General features: G+C 46.0%; 1 protein-coding gene across 2 annotated transcripts in view; it reads right to left on the bottom strand.

Annotated features, from left to right (window-relative positions):
- The window catches only part of LOC106609811 (protein Wnt-5b), a 223050-nt gene that overhangs the window by 36852 nt on the left and 163698 nt on the right, over positions 1-22500 (bottom strand). Inside the window, exons 3-4 of one of the 2 annotated variants that reach the window (XM_082964203.1) lie at positions 3667-3836; positions 2747-2994 (exon numbers count right to left, since the gene is read on the bottom strand). In XM_082964203.1, the coding sequence (XP_082820329.1) occupies positions 2747-2994; positions 3667-3797 (379 nt within the window). In that variant the 5' untranslated portion in view covers positions 3798-3836. The remainder of the gene's footprint in view (positions 1-2746; positions 2995-3666; positions 3837-22500) is intronic. The other variant, XM_082964204.1, reaches the window with a different exon arrangement.

Raw genomic sequence — 22500 nt, 5'->3', positions numbered from 1 at the left:
TGTCTCTAATTGGAGATCATACTTAAGTAGGGTTTTTTTCCACCTGGGTTTGTGGGAGATTGTCTTTGAGTTAGTGTATGTTTCACCTCTACGTCACAGTTTGTTGTTTTGTTATTCAGTTTATTTATATGTATTGCATAATTTCACAGTTCAATAAAAATGTGGAACGATAATCACGCTGCACTTTGGTCTGCTCCTTCCTACGACAACCGTGACAGTAAACATTACATTCACAGAAGTTCCAAAAAAATAAAGACATTACAAATATCATATTATGTATATATACAGTGTTGTAACGACGTCCAAATGGTTAAAGTACAAAAGGGAAAATAAATCAACATAAATATGGGTTGTATTTACAATGGTGTTTGTTCTTCACTGGTTGACCTTTTATTGTGGCAACAGGTCACAAATCTTTCTGCTGTGATGCACACTGTGGTATTTCACCCAATAGATATGGGAGTTTATCAAAATCGAGTTTGTTTTCTAATTCTTTGTGGATCTGTGTAATCTGAGGGAAATATGTGTCTCCAATATGGTCATACATTTGGCAGGAGGTTAGGAAGTGCAGCTCAGATTCCACCTCATTTTGTGGGCAGTGTGCACATAGCCTGTCTTCTCTTGAGAGCCAGGTCTGCCTACGGTGGCCTTTCTCAATAGCAAGGCTCTGCTCACTGAGTCTGTACATAGTCAAAGCTTTCCTTAAGTTTGGGTCAGTCACAGTGGTCAGGTATTCTGCCACTGTGTACTCTCTGTTTAGGGACAAATAGCATTCTTGTTTTCTCTGTTGTTTTGTTAATTCTTTCCAATGTGTCAAGTAATTATCTTTTTGTTTTCTCATGATTTGGTTGTGTCTAATTCTGTTGCTGTCCTTGGGCTCTGTGGGGTCTGTTTCTGTGGGGTCTCTCTCTCTCTTTATCACACTCTTTCTCCCTCTCTCTCTCTCTCTCTGTCTCTCTCAATTCAATTCAAAGGGCTTATTGGCATAGGAAAATCTCTCTCTCTCCCCCCCATCTGGTGTGCAGGTGTTACCAATGATGTATGTTAACCCTGGATTGTCGATGCTATGTATTGGCCATTGAGAGGCTTTGAAGCCACCGGTCAGCCATATTGCCACTCCCCAGTAGGATCAGTCCTCCATAAGAATGAATGGAATTCTACAGTATTCTGATAAAACATTTTAAGGACAAAATTACATGTATTTAGGTAACATTAGTATCTCCATAAAAATTATACTTTAAAATATATACTTTAATATATATATAAAAATATATAAAATAATAATATATATTTAAAATATATATATATTTGTATGTTCAGCTCACATAATATAATTTACAAGTATGCTTTAATGTGTCTGTAAAAGAATAGATGTGGAAAAAACGAATGTATACATTAATAAATTAATTTCTATCGATTCCAAAATATATTTTTTAACACCTGTGGGGGAGTTCCAAGATGGAGGCACTGCGGCTTTAATACAACGCCCCCTATCGGACATCTAGTGTATATATAAATCATTGGGTGTTACCTGACAGGTTTTCCACTGGATGGATATACCATCTGGAATGCAGATCTCAAGGTTTGAAATACTTCAGCATCGTAGCCTTGGAAGGCTAGGACTCTCTATACAAGCAAATAAACGTAACCTTGGCAGCTGGCACTCTCTCTCCAAATGTGTTTTGGGGAACGTAAACAATAAAAAATATATTCTGTTGACGTTTATGATTTGGGAATTCTTAAATAATTCGTGAGTTTGATATAAAAAATAATATATAGTCATAGCCTATGTTGACATATCTTTGGAAGTAATTCGCCGGTGAATGCCACTTCGGCCAACCAAGAAAGAGGGCATCAGTTTACAATGCCAATGCCCGTCTGTCAGTAAGATAAACCGTTTTTTTATATTCCATGTAAAACGCAACTCCGCATTTAAGACTGGCTATCCTGATTCCTGGCACTGTTATAACAGAAAAGTCACGTGTCAAAAAGTTGTAATTATGTGTTCTCTTAAAAACAGAATGTGTAGGTTAAATGTGAGTCGGGAGGCAGGAGCCCGAGCTCCCGATAAAGACCAGGACTTTTATTGGCCCATAGAACCGATAGTTCAAATAGCAGCCCGGATCTGCCGAGTCCGTGTCACCCCATGATTGCATTTCAAAAGGAGGCCGTGGACAATAGCAGGCTAACACCTCAATAAAACCCTCGCGATTGACTGCAAACAACTCCTTTGCTGTTTTGGGAACGGCGAGGAAGAGGGGAGAGGGAGGGGATCGGTCGGCCTGCCTGACTGGCCGTCGGAGGGGGATCCTGCATCAGAGGGAGAATAGAGAAGCTATGGGGTATTGGACAAGCCATCTCTAGTCTACACCTCATCTAACTACAAAACGGAACTAACACTCAATTGTCGAGAAAAATCTGACTGACAATTGAGCGCAACGAATTTTTATTTGGAAACATCAAGTTTGTTAAAAGGTCCCCTATCTAATAGTTGAACTGATACAAAAGCACATTGAAGAGTACAGATACAGTTATCAGCGTTGCCTCTAAAGTGCACTAATTCTAAGTTTACACTGGGAATTCAAAATGTGAACATGTTTCATCATCTACCGCCACCGGCCTATCACTCATTAGCTCTGGTCCAGCGCATTCGTGCGCGTTCCTTAACTAACCGTTGGTGAAATAAATGGTCACTAACGCGCTGAACCAGAGCCTATATCCCAATCCCACCACGTGACTTGCTTACCTATCTGCATGACGCGTCCGAACACGGATGCATTATCCACCGTGCTACAGTTCCACCGCCGCTGTCTGAACTGGTATTGACACTCATTGATGCCCGTCTTGGCGCCCTCGCCTATGTAGACCATGTGGTCCTGGTAGAGCTGGCACAGCTTCCTCTGGCCCTGGGAGAGGCCCGTCAGCTGGCTGCACAGAGGCTGCGCCCCGATGATGTACATCTCCGGTCTCTGGATAGGGTTCATCGCTAACGACCTGCATGCACGGATGGGAAATAGGAGGTTGGTAGTTATATACAGTGTTGAGAAAATAAACGTTTATTATAGTGTCTGGATGAGGCGTAAATAGCAAGTATTTTAGCCTATAGAGCTTCAGTCAAAGACTCGCCGTTTCAATATGTCGTTTAAAGCGATACAATTGGCAATAATGGCAAATGTGCATTCATTAAATACGAAAATAATACATATAAAGGAAAACATATATAGTCTATTCTACTGTGGAAATAAAGACAGGTACTAATCGAATGAAATAATGAAATAATGATGTGCTGTATCGATGTCAGATGATGAGGAACATGATTGGAATGTTCTCCGTCAGAGTGGAACGTTTGGCAGCAAGCTCTCCGCACAAGGTCAAGATGCGGTGTTCCACTCTGTGGACTTCCCCTGTTTCCCCCCATTCCACAAACAGCTTGGCCATTTGTGCGTAGCATGGGTAAATATTGTGACAAAGTCACCACATTTGTTCTCCCACTGGTCTCCTCCACGACACAACAGAACACACGTCACCACAACACAAGACAACACAAGAACGCTCTCTCAAACCCCAATAGCTGTCAATTAATGAATCAATTGCGCATGAAATAATAAGTACGCAACGATATAGAAACTGAACAGAGTTAATTTGACATGAAAAAGTTCAACTTACAACCAGGAGTTGGCGTCCACCAGTAGTTGCGAGCTGCATGCGATGAGAGCGACCGCCAGCAGTAAGTGTTGCTGGGCGCTGCTGCACGGTCTCCGGCTAGTCCTGGTCTCCATGACCCCTTGTGCCACCATCACCGCCAACAAACACCCAAACGGGAAAGAAGTGCCCCTCTGTGAAAAAGACGGATCAAAAACAACCTCTGTAATCCGCTGCGGGGTTCCAGACTGGGTTCACAGAGATGACGATGCCGAGACTACCAACAGTCAATATCCGATTCCGTGGAGATAAGGTGTCCTGCGCATTGTCCCCATGACTTTATTGACTTGTAGCTTTGTCTAAACTCTGTTAGGAACGCCTAATCCTAATTCCCAGTCGTGCGTAAAATGTGTACAAGGAAGAAAACCTGATTTGACGCATTAGGAACTATAGGCTAAGATGCGTTTAGTAAGGAGACAGAGCCATCAGATGTGCGTTCTGATGACGACTAAAGTTCCATTAAAAAACAGTCCATGAAAAGTTTAGATGACGTGGAAAATCCGATAAGATACACAGGTCTCACAGTGGTATTCCCCAGAAGATTAAAAACACAAGGCTATTTATGAAAACATTTGAGCAAGTGTTCATTCCTTGCCTCGATCTGATCTACTTTGTAAATTTACACTCTAAACACTGACTGACTCTCCTCATCCCTCTCTCCCCCTCTTCTCCTCCCCCTCCTCCACCCTTGTTTTACGGGCCAAGGGGAGGGGCGGACGCCTGCGGGGAACACCGTTCATGTCAAATCAAATTGTATTTGTCACATGAGCCGAATACAACATGTGTAGACCTTACCGTGAAATACTTACTTACAAGCCCTTAACCAACAATGCAGTTTTAAGAAAATAATGTTTAAGAAAATATTTACGAAACAAACTAAAGTAGTAAAAAAAGCAACACAATAAAGTAACAATTACGAGGCTATGGTACGGGGTACCGGTACCGAGTCAATGTGCGGGGTTACAGGTTAGTAATGAGGTTATATACAGGGGGTACCGGTACCGAGTCAATGTGCGGGGGTACAGGTTAGTCGAGGTAATTGAGGTAATATGTACATGTAGGTGGGGGTAACATAACTATGCATAGATAATAAACAACGAGTAGCAGCAGTGTAAAAGAAAAAGGGGGGGGGGGGGGTCATTGCGCAAGGCGGAGACCACCGGAGTGTCATAGCAAAACATGGGAACACACCAAATGGGGGGAGAGAGAAAGAAGTGCATTTAGAGAAACCATTGAATTGAAATTGAGAGAGAGGCAACAGTGTATGTAGCAAACAGTCATTTATGTGACTCAGACCTGATTCTGCATAAGTTGCGCACTAAAGAGCAACATCTCATCAGCAAAGTCCTTCCAGGTGTGTACAATGAGCATTCTGCTCTTACTGGAATACCAGAGGAACACAATTTAAACAAATCCAATAAGGATTTTTAAGCACTATTAAAATAATCGTAATATAATTGTCATTTATTTTTTATTGGTTGAAAAAAAAGAAATGACATGACACCAATACAAACACGTATTTAAACTGTGTGTGAGTACACTTTATTATATTTGAGTACCAGGAGTCCTCACAACAATAGCAAACCTTTTACCGGTCCTCACTTGTAAAAAGGCTTAGGGGTTAGGTTTAGGGTTAAGGTTAAGGTTAGGTTTAGGGGTTAGGGAAAATAGGATTTTGAATGGGAATTAATTGTTGGTACCCAGAAAGTCCTCACAAGTTAGTAAGACATACCTGTGTGTGTGTGTGTGTGTGTGTGTGTGTGTGTGTGTGCGTGCGTGCGTGCAAGAGAGCGATTAATGGAGTCAACGTTTTGGAAAATTTCACAATTCCATCAAAGTTCATGTGCGTTAAATCACCCTTTTACTTCGACTTGATGATTTGTTTGAATAAACGTGAGTGCTTCGAAAACCTTAATCCTCCTTTGGATAAGAAAATAAAGCCGGCCACACATTGAGCTCTGAAGACTAGCTCCTCTAAAGAAAAGGCGTGTTGAAGCGAGCTTTCCTTATTTCAAATGTTCGCAAAGACAAAGTAAAACGCCATGCTGGAATGGGTACCTTTGATCTAAAGTCCTACCACTTTCTAAAGTCGCCCAATTCAGAGTCCTTGATAATAAAATAGTCCATAGCCTAACTACTACAAATACGGCTTTAGGGATATTTTGAACCATATGCGCATAGCTACACACGTTTGCGTATTGTTCCAGGCGGCATCACATCCGGCCGTGATTGGGAGTCCCATAGGGCGGCGCACAATTGGCCCAGCGTCGTCCGGGTTTTTGCCGGTGTATGCTGTCATTGTAAATAAGAATTTGTTATTAACTGACTTGCCTAGTCTAAATAAAGGTTAAATAAAATAAAACATTTTTATGAGGAGCAATAAAAGAATCGAATTCAGTAACAACCGAGAAAAAAAACATCAAACTCGCAAAGGGAAACTTTTACTTTGGGCTGTGTACAAATATAACATAGGTTATGACTTTCGAATACTATCTTTAAAAAAATAGAAACATTCCTATTTATGTTCACAGAAAACGAAATAAACGAAGAGTATTTTTCGATCTGCTCATGGCACTTGCAGGACTCATAGGGGTCCAGCCAAGCAGGTTAACCAACTATTTCCCCAGGTCTTCCGTTTCTGTTTACTGGGCTCCGTTCCACAGACCCGACCAGACAGTCAGTGGACATGTATAGGGCCTTGACTGGCGCGAGAGACGCCACTCGATTTCCGACCGGTCTCTGCATGAGAATGCCACTGTCGTCGCGCCTTTCATCTTTCCCCAAACCCCTAGGCCTACACACCAACCATCAACTTTTCACGCGCCCGCCGTCGCCTTCCATCCTAGACCGCCCCCCCCCCCCCCCCGTAAAGTGTCTTGACTGCCTGCAATATACATCCAATGCTTGTGTTATAGTGTCATGTTGTTTGAATGTGTAATACTCGAGCAACAGGTATTACATTAGTTTCCCTGTGCTTTCCCTTTGACGTTGGTTTCAGTGGAGAAAAATGAATGAATGAATGAACGTTTTTGGGTCACCTCATAGGAAACCTAATTCTCAATGTCTTTCAAATTCACTTAAGATGATAAATTCTCTCAGAATGACTATTAGTGTTTCACCTACACAATCACATCTCAGACCTGACACCTCTCTCTATCGGTTGCATTTGTTTGCAGGACTATATGACCAGACAGTCAAAAAAGCCTGATAATAAATCATTATTTATTGAAGGCAATTTTATAATGAAGCAATATTCCTGTTTTGGGGCAAACAGCTGGTTAAATTGAGAAGGTAAACATTTCCCTGTTTATCTAACAGTCACCACAATCAGTCCCGAATCCCAGCATAGAATACAACAGCAGAGTAGGCTATTATAGAGGCTAACCACTGTCCTCCAGTGGCTGGATATATTAATTACATCTAGGCTGATGGAGAAAAACCTGACGCTATAGAGATCAAGTAGGTTATATTACATTAAAACGAGTGTGATATTGATGAATTGATCAGGCCTATTGCATGTACATTTTTTATCTAGAGGATTGACTGTGATTTACTGGCAGGACAAATTGAAGTTAATGTTATCTATCATTTATTAGCAGTGTGAACTGTGAAGATCAGAATATGCAGCACCTAATTGTTTTATACATAAATGATGAAGTAAGTGATGAACTATTGACGTTTCTAAGTAATGAGTCTGGGTGTTTGATACCAAAGGATGCCACAATCGATCTGAAACGATGAGCACTGTAGTAGCTCTGCTGTTCGTCCTCTGCAGCTGTGCCCCTGACGGACAGCTTCAGCACAGTGACAACCCTAAAACTGACAACACCGTACAGGTCTACCAAGATGGGGACGAGGGCCATGATGAAGACGTTCCCATGAACAACCATCTGACTGAAACAGCCGTCGTGGAAGCCAGGCTGAGGGTCAGCGAGAGCCAGGTGGAGGAACAGAGAGTCCTACTCCAGGAGCTGAGAGCCATTGTGGCTCAACAGAGCACCAAACTGAATGAGATGGGAGCCACCATGGAGGAACAGAGAGTCCTACTCCAGGAGCTGAGAGCCATTGTGGCTCAACAGAGCACCAAACTGAATGAGATGGGAGCCAACATGGAGGAACAGAGAGTCCTACTCCAGGAGCTGAGAGACATTGTGGCTCAACAGAGCACCAAACTGAATGAGATGGGAGCCACCATGGAGGAACAGAGAGTCCTACTCCAGGAGCTGAGAGCCATTGTGGCTCAACAGAGCACCAAACTGAATGAGATGGGAGCCAACATGGAGGAACAGAGAGTCCTACTCCAGGAGCTGAGAGACATTGTGGCTCAACAGAGCACCAAACTGAATGAGATGGGAGCCAACATGGAGGAACAGAGAGTCCTACTCCAGGAGCTGAGAGACATTGTGGCTCAACAGAGCACCAAACTGAATGAGATGGGAGCCACCGTGGAGGAACTGAAGAGAGAGAACAGAGAGAGACCGAAGGTGGCCTTCTCAGCCTCGCTGTCTGAATCCAAAGGACCAAATAGTGATGATGGCATCCTGGTCTACAAACATGTCTTCAACAATATTGGTGAGGCTTACAGTCCAGTGACAGGTATCTTCAGAGCACCGGTTAATGGAGTCTACTACTTCACATACACTGCCTTTACAACCTCCAGCAAGAAGAGAAGAGTGTCGCTGTATAAGACTTCTAATGGAGACTGTGACCGATGGTGATGAAACAGATGGAGAGGACAAGGAGGTTCCAATGGAGTCACACTGAGTTGGAAGAAGGAGATACAGTCTGTAGTCATCCTGCAGCAGGACACCATGTCTCACCACACCACCTTCACAGGCGTTCTGCTCTTCTCTTAGAAAACAGGTTGTTCTTCTGTTTCTGCTTCTATGACATGCAGTAGTACTCTGGGACCACATGAGAGGAAATACATGATAAACATGACTTATTGGTCTTCAGTTACATTCTTCTTCTTTCTCAGATCTGCCCGTTTCTAGGGCAGTATTGTCAGGTTTGATGGCCTACTATATTACTGCACAACTGATTGTGAAAACTAGACATTGAGAACAATATGAAAATCCAACGTTTCTGATTATAGAGAACACAATGTGACATCTGAACACAACGGTCCCCTTTGTCAAAGTATCTGCTCTCATCTATTTCCCAACAATAAAATACATCTAACAATTTAATTGTCATTATTTGAAATAATAGCAGTAAATATCACATCAGATTGTAGTATGCTATGGTCTCTTCTTGCAGAAGTGAAAACATATTTTGCAGTGGTCTCTATATCACACATCTTTTAGAAGACATGAACTGCTGTGAATGAATCATGGACTAATTCAAGCTCAAGGCACTGTGTTATATACATTCCTTACATAGTATCATACCCCGTTCAGACCTACAGTACATACCAATGTGCTTTTACAGTAATAACCTGCTATTCCTTATAGCTTCCACATGGGGGCGCACTTCAGCACAAACCGCACATCAAGCTCCAAGGCATGAAAAATACATTTTCTCCTGAACTCTATGCAATAGCTATCTAGCCAGGCGCAATGTCAGTGTAATGTGCCTCGATCACACCTGCAGCGTCTTTGTGTTTTGGTCCATCAGAATTACATTCATTTACAATGGAATGCTGTGCTGGCCATGCAGCATTGAGTTGCAGTCAGTTGCAGTGTGTTCCGTGTTCTGTGTTCTGTGTTCTGTGTTCTGTGGTGCATCAAACTGTATGACTAGACCTGACAGAAATAGCAGCAAAAGGTGAATGTTTTGTTTTCCACATATCCAGTAAAAAATTGAATTGCATAATGAAAAAGCATTTTTGCAATGACGTTGTTGGTCAGATCCAGGCATTCCACTTCTTATGGTAGCCACACCCTGTTTGTGAGGAACATTAAGAACAACAAACTGGTCCCCTGGTTTCATCTTAACACTTGACAATGATGTGTCCAAAATGACACCATATTCCCTATCAGTGGAGGCTCCTCAGAGGAGGAAGGGGAGGACCCTCCTCCTCAGTGAATTTCATTTAAAAACAAATTGTAAAACATAAAAAAATTATCCTTTTTAGATAAAACTATACTATACTATATAAAACTACACGTCACCAAATAATTGATTAAAACACACTATTTTGTAATGAAGGTCTACAGTAGCCTCAGCAACACTCTGTAGGGTAGCACCATGTTGTAGCCGGAGGACAGCTAGCTTCCCTCCTCCTCTGGGAACCTTTAACTTCAATACAAAACCAAGGAGGCTCATGGTTCTCACCCCTTTCCATAGACTTACACAGTAATTATGACAACTTCCAGAGGACATCCTCCTACCTATTAGAGCTCTTGTAGCATGAACTGACATGTTGTCTACCCAATCAAAGGATCAGAGAATGAATCTAGTACTGAAAGCATGAGCTACAGCTAGCTAGCACTGCAGTGCATCAAATGTGGTGAGTAGTTGACTCAAAGAGAGAGAAAGACAATAGTTGAACAGCTTTGAACAAATTAATTTCTTCCAAAATGAAGGAGAAGCAAGAGAGCGGGAGAAAGAAAGAGAGAGAGAGAGATTGTCATTTTTTTTCATTTTCACTTACTTAGTTAGCAAATGAAGCTAGCTAGTTTAGCCTACTGAAACACCCTGCTCAAACAGAGGGATGCTATGTTAGCTAGCTGGCTATGACTATCCAACACAACACTGGAACTCTTCCATGTCAAGGTAAGCTTTTGGTTTTACTAATTTATTGCCACTGGGGCCCACTTACTGACTGTACACTGTAACATTACTACACGATTATAGAGGGTTTACTAACGCGTTAGTTCTGTTAACTATGCTGACTAGGACATTACTTTTACTAATATGGTGACAACGATGTAGGCTGTGTGTAGCGGTTTGCCGGTCACATACAGCTGAGGTGTTGTGCATTGAAGTCCACAAGCCAAAGGACAAGGTGAGAGGAGGAGAGCGCATAGATAGATGAGAGAAGGAATACAACGGCATTTGGAACACACAGACTCTCTGACGTTCTAAGCAGAGAGGAGAGGAGAGGAGAGGAGAGGAGAGGAGAGGAGGGGAGGGGAGGGGAGGGGAGGGGAGGGGAAAGGAGAGGAGGGGAGGGGAGGGGAGGGGAGGGGGGGGAGGGGAGGAGGGGAGGGGAGAGGAGAGGAGAGGAGAGGAGAGGAGAGGAGAGGAGAGGAGAGGAGAGGAGAGGATCCACATGGATTGGCTGTGACCTGTGATACATATATAACAATCATCCACTGGAGGAGTTTCTACATCAGCAGCAGGAAGGACTTGTTGGTCCACCAGTGTTGACAGTGTCTTTGGCTTTGTGGCATTGCTACAGGACATCACAGTGACCGTCAAAGGGACATAAAGAGCCTTTGATTTCTATACATTCAGTGGTCTGCCAGCTATGTGCCAGCAGTATTATTGTACAGTCAATGGAGGAAATGCTTGGGTGGCATCCTATGGAAAAGATCTATGTGCCTCTGAGGGCCCAGTGGGTATTTGGCTTCCGGAATGCCAGCCAGGGCCCCAATGACTGACAGGGGTCCAGAACATTCTGATCTAGAACATTCTATTTCAGTAGCGTCTAGCAGGTCCTCATGTCTCAGTGTATGAGATGGAAGACCTATATCAATCCAGCAAATATTCAAATTCACTCAAATGAACCAATCAATAAAAAGAGTGGTATAGAGCCTAGCTATGAACACAGCTCTTGGGCAAAACGCCATCCTAACTGTGAAATGTGTGCTTTCACACAGAGAGACAGTGCTTGGAGACAAACACAGCATAGACGGAGACATAGTCTCACAGTCAACAGAGATCTGCTGTAGGCTACCTCCAGGGCTGGATCTCCAGTCTAGTGCTACGCTATGCTACCTCCAGGGCTGGATCTCCAGTCTAGTGCTACGCTATGCTACCTCCAGGGCTGGATCTCCAGTCTAGTGCTACGCTATGCTACCTCCAGGGCTGGATCTCCAGTCTAGTGCTACGCTATGCTACCTCCAGGGCTGAATCTCCAGTCTAGTGCTACGCTATGCTACCTCCAGGGCTGGATCTCCAGTCTAGTGCTACGCTATGCTACATCCAGGGCTGGATCTCCAGTCTAGTGCTATGCTATGCTAACTCCAGGGCTGGATCTCCAGTCTAGTGCTACTCTATGCTACCTCCAGGGCTGGATCTCCAGCCTAGTGCTATGCTATGCTACCTCCAGGGCTGGATCTCCAGTCTAGTGCTACTCTATGCTACCTCCAGGGCTGGATCTCCAGTCTAGTGCTATGCTATGCTACCTCCAGGGCTGGATCTCCAGTCTAGTGCTACGCTATGCTACCTCCAGGGCTGGATCTCCAGTCTAGTGCTACTCTATGCTACCTCCAGGGCTGGATCTCCAGTCTAGTGCTACGCTATGCTACCTCCAGGGCTGGAGCGAGTAGTCGCACTTCGCTTCGCTCCACAGGTAATATTAAATTTCATTACATTACATTGGTTTGATTTGTTTGATCTGAGCGATTTTTCTTAGCTAGCTACATAGCCGTCTTTGTATCAAAGATAATTGTGTAGTTTAGAGTAATTAGAGTAATTATCGAGGTTAGCTAGCCAGCTATTTTCGTCCTCCTAACGTAGTCAACACTGCTAGCTAGCCAACTAGCCAACTTCTACCGACTAGCAGCACTGTAGAAACTATTACATTACAACATTACAATGGAACGACTTGATTAGTGTGGTGTTAGCTAGTACATAGTTGTCTTTGCTGTCTTTGTATCTAAGATAATTGTGTAGTTTAGAGTAATTATCGAGGTTAGCTAGCCAGCCGCGCCGCGACGCCGTTGTCCAGACTCCAGACTTAGTCAACACACCTAGTCATCATCAAACCCACTGCTAGCTAGCCAACCGTTACCGACTAGCAGCGCTGTAGAAACTAATACATTACAACGGAACGATTTGACTAGTGCACTAGCTAGCTACATAGTTGTCTTTGTCATAGCTTGATAATTGTGTAGTTTAGAGTAATAATCGAGGTTAGCTAGCCAGCTATTTTCGTCCCCCGCGACACCATTTTTCCAAACCTAGCCAACTATCACTGACGAGCAGCATTGTAGAAACTAAATACATTACAAAGGAACGTCTTGATTAGTGCTATGTTAGCTAGCTACATAGTTGCTTTTGTATCATGATAAGGTGTAGTACTGAAACTATCGAGGTTACCTAGCCAGCTACACGTTCAAACAAAGTCTACTTCACCAGCCAGCAGTTCTGTATCATTTTCGTCATTTGTCAATAAGATTTTTGCAACGTAAGCTTAACTTTCTGAACATTCGAGATGTGTAGTCCACTTGTCATTCCAATCTCCTTTGCATTAGCGTAGCCTCTTCTGTAGCTTGTCAACTATGTGTCTGTCTATCCCTGTTCTCTCCCCTCTGCACAGGCCATACAAACGCTTCACACCGCGTGGCCGCTGCCACTCTAACCTGGTGGTCCCAGCGCGCACGACCCACGTGGAGTTCCAGGTCTCCGGCAGCCTCTGGAACTGCCGGTCTGCGGCCAACAAGGCTGAGTTCATCTCAGCCTATGCCACCCTCCAGTCCCTCGACTTCCTGGCGCTGACGGAAACATGGATTACCACAGATAACACTGCTACTCCTACTGCTCTCTCCTCGTCTGCCCACGTGTTCTCGCATACCCCGAGAGCATCTGGCCAGCGGGGTGGTGGCTCTGGAATCCTGATCTCTCCCAAGTGGACATTCTCTCTTTCTCCCCTGCCCCATCTGTCTATCTCCTCATTTGCATTCCATGCTGTCACAGTTACCAGCCCTTTCAAGCTTAACATCCTTATCATTTATCGCCCTCCAGGTTCCCTTGGAGAGTTCATCAATGAGCTTGACGCCTTGATAAGTTCCTTTCCTGAGGATGGCTCACCTCTCACAGTTCTGGGTGACTTTAACCTCCCCACGTCTACCTTTGACTCATTCCTCTCTGCCTCCCTCTTTCCACTCCTCTCCTCTTTTGACCTCACCCTCTCACCTTCCCCCCCTACTCACAAGGCAGGCAATACGCTTGACCTCATCTTTACTAGATGCTGTTCTTCCACTAATCTCATTGCAACTCCCCTCCAAGTCTCCGACCACTACCTTGTATCCTTTTCCCTCTCGCTCTCATCCAACACTTCTCACTCTGCCCCTACTCAGATGGTATTGCGCCGTCCCAACCTTCGCTCTCTCTCTCCCGCTACTCTCTCCTCTTCCATCCTATCATCTCTTCCCTCTGCTCAAACCTTCTCCAACCTATCTCCTGATTCTGCCTCCTCAACCCTTCTCTCCTCCCTTTCTGCATCCTTTGATTTTCTCTGTCCCCTATCCTCCAGGCCGGCTCGGTCCTCCCCTCCTGCTCCGTGGCTCAACGACTCACTGCGAGCTCACAGAACAGGGCTCCGGGCAGCCGAGCGGAAATGGAGGAAAACTCGCCTCCCTGCGGACCTGGCATTCTTTCACTCCCTCCTCTCTACATTTTCCTCTTCTGTCTCTGCTGCTAAAGCCACTTTCTACCACTCTAAATTCCAAGCATCTGCCTCTAACCCTAGGAAGCTCTTTGCCACCTTCTCCTCCCTCCTGAATCCTCCTCGCCCCCCCCCCCCCTTCCCTCTCTGCGGATGACTTCGTCAACCATTTTGAAAAGAAGGTTGACGACATCCGATCCTCATTTGCTAAGTCAAACGACACTGCTGGTCCTGCTCACACTGCCCTACCCTGTGCTTTGACCTCTTTCTCCCCTCTCTCTCCAGATGAAATCTCGCGTCTTGTGACGGCCGGCCGCCCAACAACCTGCCCACTTGACCCTATCCCCTCCTCTCTTCTCCAGACCATTTCCGGAGACCTTCTCCCTTACCTCACCTCGCTCATCAACTCATCCTTGACCGCTGGCTACGTCCCTTCCGTCTTCAAGAGAGCGAGAGTTGCACCCCTTCTGAAAAAACCTACAATCGATCCCTCCGATGTCAACAACTACAGACCAGTATCCCGTCTTTCTTTTCTCTCCAAAACTCTTGAACGTGCCGTCCTTGGCCAGCTCTCCTGCTATCTCTCTCAGAATGACCTTCTTGATCCAAATCAGTCAGGTTTCAAGACTGGTCATTCAACTGAGACTGCTCTTCTCTGTGTCACGGAGGCTCTCCGCACTGCTAAAGCTAACTCTCTCTCCTCTGCTCTCATCCTCCTAGACCTATCTGCTGCCTTTGATACGGTGAACCATCAGATCCTCCTCTCCACCCTCTCCGAGTTGGGCATCTCCGGCGCGGCCCACGCTTGGATTGCGTCCTACCTGACAGGTCGCTCCTACCAGGTGGCGTGGCGAGAATCTGTCTCCGCACCACGTGCTCTCACCACTGGTGTCCCCCAGGGCTCTGTTCTAGGCCCTCTCCTATTCTCGCTATACACCAAGTCACTTGGCTCTGTCATATCCTTACATGGTCTCTCCTATCATTGCTATGCAGACGACACACAATTAATCTTCTCCTTTCCCCCTTCTGATAACCAGGTGGCTTTTCGCATCTCTGCATGTCTGGCAGACATATCAGTGTGGATGACGGATCACCACCTCAAGCTGAACCTCGGCAAGACGGAGCTGCTCTTCCTCCCAGGGAAGGACTGCCCGTTCCATGATCTCGCCATCACGGTTGACAACTCCCTTGTGTCCTCCTCCCAGAGTGCTAAGAACCTTGGCGTGACCCTGGACAACACCCTGTCGTTCTCCACTAACATCAAGGCGGTGACCCGATCCTGTAGGTTCATGCTCTACAACATTCGCAGAGTACGACCCTGCCTCACACAGGAAGCGGCGCAGGTCCTAATCCAGGCACTTGTCATCTCCCGTCTGGATTACTGCAACTCGCTGTTGGCTGGGCTCCCTGCCTGTGCCATTAAACCCCTACAACTCATCCAGAACGCCGCAGCTCGTCTGGTGTTCAACCTTCCCAAGTTCTCTCACGTCACCCCGCTCCTCCGCTCTCTCCACTGGCTTCCAGTTGAAGCTCGCATCCGCTACAAGACCATGGTGCTTGCCTACGGAGCTGTGAGGGGAACGGCACCTCCGTACCTTCTGGCTCTGATCAGGCCCTACACCCAAACAAGGGCACTGCGTTCATCCACCACTGGCCTGCTCGCCTCCCTACCTCTGAGGAAGCACAGTTCCCGCTCAGCCCAGTCAAAACTGTTCGCTGCTCTGGCACCCCAATGGTGGAACAAGCTCCCTCACGACGCCAGGGCAGCGGAGTCAATCACCACCTTCCATAGACACCTGAAACCCCACCTCTTTAAGGAATACCTAGGATAGGATAAAGTAATCCTTCTAACCCCCCCCCCCCTTAAAAGATTTAGATGCACTATTGTAAAGTTGTTGTTCCACTGGATATCATAAGGTGAATGCACCAATTTGTAAGTCGCTCTGGATAAGAACATCTGCTAAATGACTTAAATGTAAATGTAAATGTAATCTCCAGTCTAGTGCTACGCTATGCTACATCCAGGGCTGGATCTCCAGTCTAGTGCTACGCTATGCTACATCCAGGGCTGGATCTCCAGTCTAGTGCTACGCTATGCTACATCTCAGCCAGAGAGCCAGACAGAGGAGAGCCCATGAAGGAGAGGTGGTACCCAGGGGAGGGAGGCCTGGCAGCGGGGTGAGCAGCATACCAGCTCAGCCTCTCCCTGGAGGCTATCTCTGGAGCCCAGAGCTCATTCTGTATAACGAGCTGTATACTGTCTCAAACATACTGGGGGATAAGAGGGGTTTCAGACATACAGGCAATCTGCAACACAGACATTGTATAGTTATGTCACTCTCTCTGGTTTTCCCTTTCTCCTACTCATTCATGCTTCTCTATTTCTCTCTCTCTCTCCCTCTCACTCTCTGTCTCTCCCCCTCTCTCTGTGTCTCTGTCTCTCTCTCTCTCTCCCTCTCTGTCTCTCTCCCTCTCTCTCCCCTCTCTCTGTGTCTCTGTCTCTCTCTCCCTCTCCCTCTCTGTCTCTCTCCCTCTCTCCCCCTCTCTCTGTGTCTCTGTCTCTCTCTCCCTCTCCCTCTCTGTCTCTCCCCCCTCTCTCTGTGTCTCTGTCTCTCTCCCTCTCTCCTTCTCTGTCTCTCTCCCTCTCTCCCCCCTCTCTCTGTGTCTCTGTCTCTCTCTCTCTCTCTCTCTCTGTTCCTCTCAATTCAATTTAAGGGCTTTATTGGCATTGGAAACATATGTTAACATTGACAAAGCAAGTGAAGTGGATAATAAACAAAAGTGAAATAAACAATAAAAATGTACTGTTAACATTACACTCACAAAATGTAAAAAAAAAATACATTTCAAATGTCTCCCCCCCCCCCCTGCACATGCACACAAACACAGCGGCAAATAAAAAAGCAAATCAAATGAAACACAAAGCAACAGCTAACTGCAGCTGAGTATTTCCAGCCGTTAACTCTCCCCCTCCTTCCCTAACACCCCAAACCCCCGTGGCACTGTCCCTGGGGGGGGGGGAAACTCATGGACCGTGTGTGTGTGAGGGGCGTCTGTAGGGAGGGCCTGGGGGGTGGGGTGTTAAGGCGGTCCAGCTGTGTGTCCCAGGATGCTTTGCAGCGGTGGTAAGGAGGGGGGAGGAAGGGAGGGAGGGAGAGAGAGAGAGGGAGGGAGAGACAGAGAGAAGGAGAGAGACAAGAAGCGTGCTGTGAGATCAATGGTTCGGCAGCTCTGACAGATCTCTGTGGTGAGGTGTCTGACTGCCTGCCTGCTGTATATCATTACTGTATCTATAGTCTACTGCTGTATATCATTACTGTATCTATAGTCTACTGCTGTATATCATTACTGTATCTATAGTCTACTGCTGTATATCATTACTGTATCTATAGTCTACTGCTGCTGTATATCATTACTGTATCTATAGTCTACTGCTGTATATCATTACTGTATCTAGAGTCTACTGCTGTATATCATTACTGTATCTATAGTCTACTGCTGTATATCATTACTGTACCTATAGTCTACTGCTGTATATCATTACTGTACCTATAGTCTACTGCTGTATATCATTACTGTACCTATAGTCTACTGCTGTATATCATTACTGTATCTATAGTCTACTGCTGTATATCATTACTGTATCTATAGTCTACTGCTGCTGTATATCATTACTGTATCTATAGTCTACTGCTGCTGTATATCATTACTGTACCTATAGTCTACTGCTGCTGTATATCATTACTGTACCTATAGTCTACTGCTGCTGTATATCTCTCCCTATCTATCTGCCTGCCTGTCTGCCTGCCTGCCTGCCTGACTGCCTGCTTGCCTGCCTGCCTGCCTGCCTGCCTGCCTGCTTGCCTGGCTGCCTGCCTGCCTGTCTGTACATCTGTCTGTCTGCCTGCCTGCCTGTCTGTACATCTGTCTGCCTGCCTGCCTGTCTGTACATCTGTCTGCCTGCCTGCCTGCCTGCCTGCCTGCCTGCCTGCCTGTCTGTCTGTCTGTCTGTCTGTCTGTCTGTCTGTCTGTCTGTCTGTCTGTCTGTCTGTCTGTCTGTCTGTCTGTCTGTCTGTCTGTCTGTCTGCCTGTATATCTGTCTGCCTGCCTGCCTGTATGTCTGTCTGTCTGTCTGTCTGTCTGTCTGTCTGTCTGTCTGTCTGTCTGTCTGTCTGTCTGTCTGTCTGTCTGTCTGTCTGTCTGTCTGTCTGTCTGTCTGTCTGTCTGTCTGTCTGTCTGTCTATCTGTCTGTCTGTCTGTCTGCCTGCCTGTATATCTGTCTGCCTGTCTGTCTGCCTGTCTGTCTGCCTGCTTGCCAGTCTGTCTCTCTGCTTGCCTGCCTGTCTACTTGTCTGTCTGCCTGTCTGGTGGTTGTAGAATTTAACATCTCTTTTCTGGAGTTTTATAATGATCAGGTATTGTCCTAATTCTGCTCTGCATGCATTATTTGGTGTTTTACGTTGTACGCAGGGGATGTTTTTGGTTAATTATACATGTAGAGTCTCATTTGGTGTTTGTCCCAACATTCTTGGTTGGTGAGCGGACCCCAGACCTCACAACCATAAAGGGCAACGGGTTCTATAACTGATTGAAGTATTTTTGGCCAGATCCTAATTGGTATGTCGAATTGTATGTTCCTTTTGATGGCGTAGAAGGCCCTTCTTGCCTTGTTTCTCAGATGGTTCACAGCTTTGTGGAAGTTACCTGTGGCGCTGATGTTTAGGTCAAGGTATGTATAGTTTTTTGTGCTGTAGGGCAACGGTGTCTAGATGGAATTTGTGGTATTTGTGGTTCTGGCAACTGGACCTTTTTTGGAACACCATTATTCTTGTCTTACTGAGATATACTGTCAGGGCCCAGGTCTGGCAGAATCTGTGCAGAAGATCTAGGTGCTGCTGTAGGCCCTCCTTGGTCGGGGACAGAAGCATCAGATCATTAGCAAACCGTAGACATTTGACTTCAGATTCTAGTAGGATGAGGCCGGGTGCTGCAGACTGTTCTAGTGCCCTCGCCAATTCGTTGATATATATGTTATATAGGGTGTGACTTAAGCTGTAGCCCTGTGGAAAGAAATGTGTTTTTTGCCAATTTCAACCGCAGACTTGTTGTTTGTGTTCATGGATTTTATAATATTGTATGTTTTTTCCCCAACACCACTTTCCATACATTTGTACAGCAGACCCTCATGCCAAATTGAGTCAAATGCTTTTTTTATATAAAAAAAAATCATGAGAAGACTTTGCCTTTGTTTTGGTTCGTTTGTTTGTCAATTAGGGTGTGCAGGGTGAATACGTGGTCTGTCATACGGTAATTTGGTAAAAAGACAATTTGACATTTGCTCAGTACATTGTTTTCACTGAGGAAGTGCACTGGTCTGCTGTTAATGATAATGCAGATGATTTTCCCAAGGTTGCTGTTGACGCATATCCAACGATAGTTATTGGAATCAAATCTATCTCTACTTTTGTGGATTGGGGTGATCAATCCTTGGTTCCAAATATTGGGGAAGATGCCAGAGCTGATGTTAAAAGGTTGAAGTATAGCCAATTGGAATTTGTGGTCTGATAACATCAACAGCACAGGCCTTTTTTGGGTTGGAGAGTTTGTATTTAGTTCATTTAATGTAATTTGGGAATCCAGTGGGTTATGGTAGTCTCTCTCTCTCTTTGCTTCCTGCCTCTACCTCCCTCTCTCTCCCCCTGCCTCTTCCTCCCTCTCTCTCCCCTGCCTCTTTCTCCCTCTCTCTCCCCCTGCCTCTTCCTCCCTCTCTCTCCCCCTGCCTCTTCCTCCCTCTCTCTCCCTCTGCCTCTTCCTCCCTCTCTCTCCCCCTGCCTCTTCCTCCCTCTCTCTCCCCTGCCTCTTTCTCCCTCTCTCTCCCCCTGCCTCTACCTCCCTCTCTCTCCCCTGCCTCTTCCTCCCTCTCTCTCCTTCCTCATTGTTTCTCTCCTCCCTTCCTATTATTTTCTATGCCTCTTTCCCTTCCTGCTCTTCCTGCTCTCTTCCTCCTCCCTCTGTTTTCTCTCTCTCTATATACTCTTTTCTCTTTAGCTGGCTGTAGATGAGTCATGCAAGTGGTGCTGTGAGGTGGCAGCACCTCCCTCGCTCTCCCTTTCCGTTTCCCTCCCTCCATGCCTCCCTCCCTCCCTCCCTCCCAGCCAAACCCATATGGCTTTCTCCGTCTTTCTCACTGACTGCACAGGAAACCATAAACAGGCCGTTCTGGCCCCACATCCCTCCCTGTCAGTGTGTAGTGTATGTGTTAGTAGTGTCATAGGGCTGGAGATAGTGAACACACAGTAGGGCACACAGCTATAAAACAAGAGCTACTAAACAGTGGTCTGAACTCAGCAGTTGATGGGGAGGTTGAAGGTGTGTGTCCTGAGACAGAGAAGACTAGAGAACTATCCCTGTCTGTCCTGAGACAGAGAAGACTAGAGAACTGTCCCTGTGTGTCCTGAGACAGAGAAGACTAGAGAACTGTCCCTGTCTGTCCTGAGACAGAGAAGAGTAGAGAACTGTCCCTGTCTGTCCTGAGACAGAGAAGACTAGAGAACTGTCCCTGTCTGTCCTGAGACAGAGAAGACTAGAGAACTGTCCCTGTCTGTCCTGAGACAGAGAAGACTAGAGAACTGTCCCTGTCCGTCCTGAGACAGAGAAGACTAGAGAACTGTCCCTGTCTGTCCTGAGACAGAGAAGACTAGAGAACTGTCCCTGTGTGTCCTGAGACAGAGAAGACTAGAGAACTGTCCCAGTGTGTCCTGAGACAGAGAAGACTAGAGAACTGTCCCTGTGTGTCCTGAGACAGAGAAGACTAGAGAACTGTCCCTGTGTGTCCTGAGACAGAGAAGACTAGAGAACTGTCCCTGTGTGTCCTGAGACAGAGAAGACTAGAGAACTGTCCCTGTGTGTCCTGAGACAGAGAAGACTAGAGAACTGTCCCTGTCTGTCCTGAGACAGAGAAGAGTAGAGAACTGTCCCTGTCTGTCCTGAGACAGAGAAGACTAGAGAACTGTCCCTGTGTGTCCTGAGACAGAGAAGACTAGAGAACTGTCCCTGTCTGTCCTGAGACAGAGAAGACTAGAGAACTGTCCCTGTGTGTCCTGAGACAGAGAAGACTAGAGAACTGTCCCTGTGTGTCCTGAGACAGAGAAGACTAGAGAACTGTCCCTGTCTGTCCTGAGACAGAGAAGACTAGAGAACTGTCCCTGTGTGTCCTGAGACAGAGAAGACTAGAGAACTGTCTCTGTGTCCTGAGACAGAGAAGACTAGAGAACTGTCCCTGTGTGTCCTGAGACAGAGAAGACTAGAGAACTGTCCCTGTGTGTCCTGAGACAGAGAAGACTAGAGAACTGTCTCTGTGTCCTGAGACAGAGAAGACTAGAGAACTGTCCCTGTGTGTCCTGAGACAGAGAAGACTAGAGAACTGTCCCTGTGTGTCCTGACACAGAGAAGACTAGAGAACTGTCTCTGTGTCCTGAGACAGAGAAGACTAGAGAACTGTCCCTGTGTGTCCTGAGACAGAGAAGACTAGAGAACTGTCCCTGTGTGTCCTGACACAGAGAAGAGTAGAGAACTGTCCCTGTCTGTCCTGAGACAGAGAAGACTAGAGAACTGTCTCTGTGTCCTGAGACAGAGAAGACTAGAGAACTGTCCCTGTGTGTCCTGAGACAGAGAAGACTAGAGAACTATCTCTGTGTCCTGAGACAGAGAAGACTAGAGAACTGTCTCTGTGTCCTGAGACAGAGAAGACTAGAGAACTGTCCCTGTCTGTCCTGAGACAGAGAAGACTAGAGAACTGTCCCTGTCTGTCTGAGACAGAGAAGACTAGAGAACTGTCCCTGTGTGTCCTGAGACAGAGAAGAGTAGAGAACTGTCCCTGTCTGTCCTGAGACAGAGAAGACTAGAGAACTGTCCCTGTGTGTCCTGAGACAGAGAAGACTAGAGAACTGTCCCTGTGTGTCCTGAGACAGAGAAGACTAGAGAACTGTCCCTGTGTGTCCTGAGACAGAGAAGACTAGAGAACTGTCCCTGTGTGTCCTGAGACAGAGAAGACTAGAGAACTGTCCCTGTCTGTCCTGAGACAGAGAAGACTAGAGAACTGTCCCTGTCTGTCCTGAGACAGAGAAGACTAGAGACCTGTCTCTGTCTGTCCTGAGACAGAGAAGACTAGAGAACTGTCCCTGTCTGTCTGAGACAGAGAAGACTAGAGAACTGTCCCTGTGTGTCCTGAGACAGAGAAGACTAGAGAACTGTCCCTGTGTGTCCTGAGACAGAGAAGACTAGAGAACTGTCCCTGTCTG

This window comes from Salmo salar, chromosome 17 (genome assembly GCF_965601325.2).
Source record: "Salmo salar chromosome 17, fSalSal1, whole genome shotgun sequence".
Taxonomy (NCBI): domain Eukaryota; kingdom Metazoa; phylum Chordata; class Actinopteri; order Salmoniformes; family Salmonidae; genus Salmo; species Salmo salar.
The sequence above is the reverse complement of the archived record's forward strand: the minus strand, read 5'-3'. Positions and strand labels throughout refer to the sequence as shown.